The sequence below is a fragment of the Austrofundulus limnaeus genome, unplaced genomic scaffold, assembly GCF_001266775.1.
Source record: "Austrofundulus limnaeus strain Quisiro unplaced genomic scaffold, Austrofundulus_limnaeus-1.0 Scaffold96, whole genome shotgun sequence".
NCBI lineage: Eukaryota > Metazoa > Chordata > Actinopteri > Cyprinodontiformes > Rivulidae > Austrofundulus > Austrofundulus limnaeus.
In genome coordinates, this window is record NW_013952498.1 from 1,225,361 (window position 1) to 1,229,684 (window position 4,324).

Genomic DNA, 4,324 nt, shown 5'->3' on the forward strand with positions numbered 1-4,324 from the left:
TTGGAGTCCCATCACCATAAAATGGTGATGGGACTCCAAGACAATGGTCTGTGTGATGCCTGCGGCATTGAATCAGAGACCTCTTTGCACTACTTAGGCCAATGCTTGGCTCTGACTAGTCTAAGGGAAAGAATTCTTGGAGACCCCTTTGTGGATCCCGAGAAGCTTAGAACACTGAGGGTTTCTAACCTGGTGTCCTTCATCCGAGGGACAAAAAGGTTTGATTAAAGCCCAGTATCTTTTGGGGAGAGCAATGGGCCCACTTATGAGGCCCCCGCTCACCTGGGTTGTACCCATCCCCAATTACCATTACCATTACCATGACTCTGGAGCGACTCACTTATATTGTYAGAGGAAAGGGAGCGAAATTTGAAGAAACATGGTCACCGTTGACCGAGTTTCTGAAACACTACAAAGGACATTAAGAGAACTGTGCAGAGATTGCTGAGTTTTAATATTTTTTATGCATTTTATTAATTTTTTTATTTATTTACTTATTTTATTATTTTATTATTATTATTATTTTATTGTTTATGTGTGTGTGTGTGTTTTTATTTTTTTAATTTATTTTATTGCTTTGGGGACTGAGTTATTTAATGTGAATCTGTATTAAGTGTATCACTATCACTTGTTTTTCTTTTATGTCATAAAATTCAAGAAATATAATGTAAAAAAAATCTAAAAGTAAACTACCGGTATGCAGTATGTTCAAAGCTGTACTTAGACTGCAAAAAATCTTCTCAATTTTTATGAGCAGTTCTTTCAAAATATGGTAACATTTCCGTATAAATAAATTAGTAGGCGATTACTCTCCTATTTGCTTCAAGTCATTAAGGATGTGTGGTTGATCTTAAAAGTAAACATTCAGTTTTAAATAAATAATTGTAGGCTGTGTAACTAAATAGATTTTTAAAACACAAGAGGTTGACACATTATTGGCTAAGCCTTCAAAATCGGAAAACTTATTTTCAACTCTTATAATACATATAGTGCTCATACAGATAAGCAAATATCTATTATTACCAATAATGGCATTTATTAGTTATATTAAGTTCTTAGTTTTGAAAGGACTTTTTTGTATTTGACAAAGCTAATATGCTAATGAAACAATTTATGCATAATTGATGTGTTGTTTTTTTAGGTTACGAGATGGTGTTGTAGTTTTGGTGATTTATTGTGGTCTGAATTTACATATTCRTGTACATCTAAATTACACAAAGACCACATGCTCAATTAATGAACCAAACGTACAGCTCCAGCTGCAACAGCATGGTGAAGTGACCTGCTGTAAAACATGTTAAATATGATGCACAGGGGAGTTTAATTGAATTTAAATTAACTGTCGGCTGTCCTGGAGATGAAACCCTATCGCAGACCAATAAAACACTGTCCTGTTCCTGCAAGGTTGGCATAATTTTAATGGAATGCTGCCCGTCACATAGTAATGATGCCGGGGATAAGAGATTTAATCATCTAACAGGGAAATTTGTTCTTTAAAGCTACATTCAGCTTCCAAGTGCTGAACAAGCTTAAATTTCTGTGTGGTTGGCAAGGTTCTTACCTAAATTACTCTTTAATGTGTTGTGTATTTTTTGTTTGTGGCTTTTTTGTAATGCATGTTGGTTTTGACTGTCTAAAATAACTTAAGTGTGAATTATGTGCATGTATGAGTTATTTAGGACGTTCTTTTCTGCTACTGTTGTGGCAACACAAAGCCAGGCAACAGCTGTTCTTTGTTATTCTGAAATGTTAACGTTATTTATTATGTGGACACTGTTTCCCTTAAAGAGAGAAAATATTGTGTCTGTGTATCTGAGAGAAGGAGAGAGTGGCAGAAAAATGTCACTGGTGTTGGCACAACAGGGCGGCATGGCAGCACAGAGTTTAGAGCTGTCGATTCTCAGCAAGAAGGTCACAGGATCGCCACCTGGCCTGGTTTTTTATTTAGTTAGAGTTTGCATGTTCTTCCCTTGCAGACATTGGCTTTCTCCGAGAACTCTGGTTTCCTCCCACAGACCTAAAACATGGGTGGTATACTGTATAATTTGGCAACTCTAATACTGTTCCTAGGTGTGAATGAGAGTGTGAATAGCCATTTATTTATGTGTGGCTCTGTGATGGACTTGGACCTGTTCAGGGTAAACCCCGCCTCACGCACAATGGCTGCTAGAGATAGACACCAGCTCTCTGCAACCCAAAGGAGGAGAGWGTCAAGAGTGTCGACGAATAGTTGGCACAGCATGACCGGAACAATACTCATTTTGTTGCTTTTTTTTCTTTTTGTAAACCATGTTCAAAGTTCATATTAGAAAATTTTTGAAAAATTTCTGCCTTTAATTCAATTTTAGTATTAAGGTCTTTATTATTATTATTATTATTGTTCCCTTCTGATGTTATTATCCTTAGTTTAGTCTCCTCTTTTATCTAATCAACATTGTTTGTGTCCTTTCTGTGATGATTCATTTCTTTTTGTTAATATGGTTATCTCTTGGCCTTCAAAATGGACGACAAATTAATAATTTCATTGCTCAGGGAAACATGTTTTCATCTGTGCATATGACAATAAACACTTTGAATCTTTGAATCTTTACATAGGAAATAGTGTGATACATTGTATGATGTTAAATAAAAACTACATACGACAGTGAGTTACCGTTGTAACTGAACTAAATTGTCTTTTAACAAAAACAGACTCAAATGGAGCTTGATTTTTGTGTCTGTGTTTGTGTTGCATGGACAGACAGCCTCCAAGCGTGCATCTGTTCCCCAGTGGCTCAGCGTTTGGGGCGGTTTCTGAGGTCTTGCTCGCAGGAGTCTCCTCTTCCTGCCTGTCGGTAGCCACACAAGCCATCAGTGCCACTACCGCTTTGTTCGGGTAAAAACAAACTTAATGGGCCTTCTGTGTAAGTGTGACACAATGCCAATTAGACCTGTGTAACTACGCTTTTATTACCTTGTTTTGTTTTCAGAGGCAAAGCTCAGATGCTCTATTTATTAGGAGTAAAGTAAAGACATACCAGACATACCCAGATTTACCAGCACTGTTTTTGAATAAGATAGATCCTTAACAGAAACTCGTGTCACAGTTGTTCATTTGTAGTGTATCAGATTCTGTCAGGCTCAAAGGAATATAGAAATTGGATCTGAATGAAACTGTTCAGATTTGTTGCTAAATTTTGTCCTGAGTGACTGGATTGCAATGGAAATAAAGGTGTTATGTTACCTCAGGAATCTGATTATCCAAAATGGATGTAAGGTGCAAGGTCTGAACAGTTCCTTTCAGTCTGCCCAAAGTAAGATAGCCATGTTCATTCATGTGAGAAGACAGCTGTACCCTCCTTAAATATCACTGCTGATTGTTCCAGACATAACTATCATCTGTGTTGTTTTCTGCTTACCTTTAAAAAAGATAATTACAGTTGAATATAATACTTATTATGTGCATCAGGTTCTCAGATTTTTACGTCGGACATAATTTCTCTAACCATTACAGTAACTAGCAAAGTATTCACTGGTATTTATTAGTTATCTAGCCTAGTGAAATGATTTCACCAGTGAGAGTCAAACCTTAGATGGTCTAAAATATAGTTTTTTGCTTCACCATTCATTATAAAGTTCTGTTAATAACTTTAAGCTCCTGTCACACCAGTGATGCTAACAAAGTCATTTTTATTGTTGCACAGTGCGATCTAGGTTAGATGTGTAGATGTTTAATGCAGTGCACCAAATGTTGCAAAAGATTTCATGTACGCATCTACATGTAATGGACATGTAGCTATCTATCACACTTTAAAATGCAGTGTTGCTACAGCTTCATATTTACATGTTGATCCAGCTTTAAGTCACAGCAGGAACAAGTGTTGGTCGGCTGTTTTTGCTTCTTTCATTCAAGGACTTACTCTCCTAATCCTCCAGACTGAACCACCAGCCCAGCCCAGTCCAGTACAAAGAAATCATTGGACTAATAGAGACCATTACCAGTAAATTCCCTGAGCTACTTCTGCCCTCCTCTACTCATCGGAGAAACACAGTGAGTTTGCAGCACTGTTTYTTTCCACAAATATAGAGATATGAAATGTTTGGTTGATGCTTTATTTACACTTGCCTGACTGACATGACTAATAGGTGGACCTAATGTTATTCTGACTGAGATATTCAACGTCTATGGAGACAAACAAAACTCTTAGAGCAAGAAGCTGTAGCATAAACTGGATTTTTATGCAACCTGAAAACGTATAGAAAAATATGAAATTTGGTTTTATTATTTTTAGTAGTTTTTTTAGGTAGCTGTGCCTTGAATGATAAAATTGCTTGACCTCTAATG

The 4,324-nt window shown here is 36.7% G+C and overlaps 1 protein-coding gene across 1 annotated transcript in view; it reads left to right on the plus strand.

Annotated features, from left to right (window-relative positions):
• Nucleotides 1-4,324, plus strand: part of mei1 (meiotic double-stranded break formation protein 1) — a gene marked incomplete in the record, with an annotated part of 48,537 nt that overhangs the window by 40,077 nt on the left and 4,136 nt on the right. Inside the window, 2 exon segments of the mRNA XM_014012926.1 lie at nucleotides 2,741-2,875; nucleotides 3,916-4,030. Of these exon segments, the coding sequence (XP_013868380.1) occupies nucleotides 2,741-2,875; nucleotides 3,916-4,030 (250 nt within the window).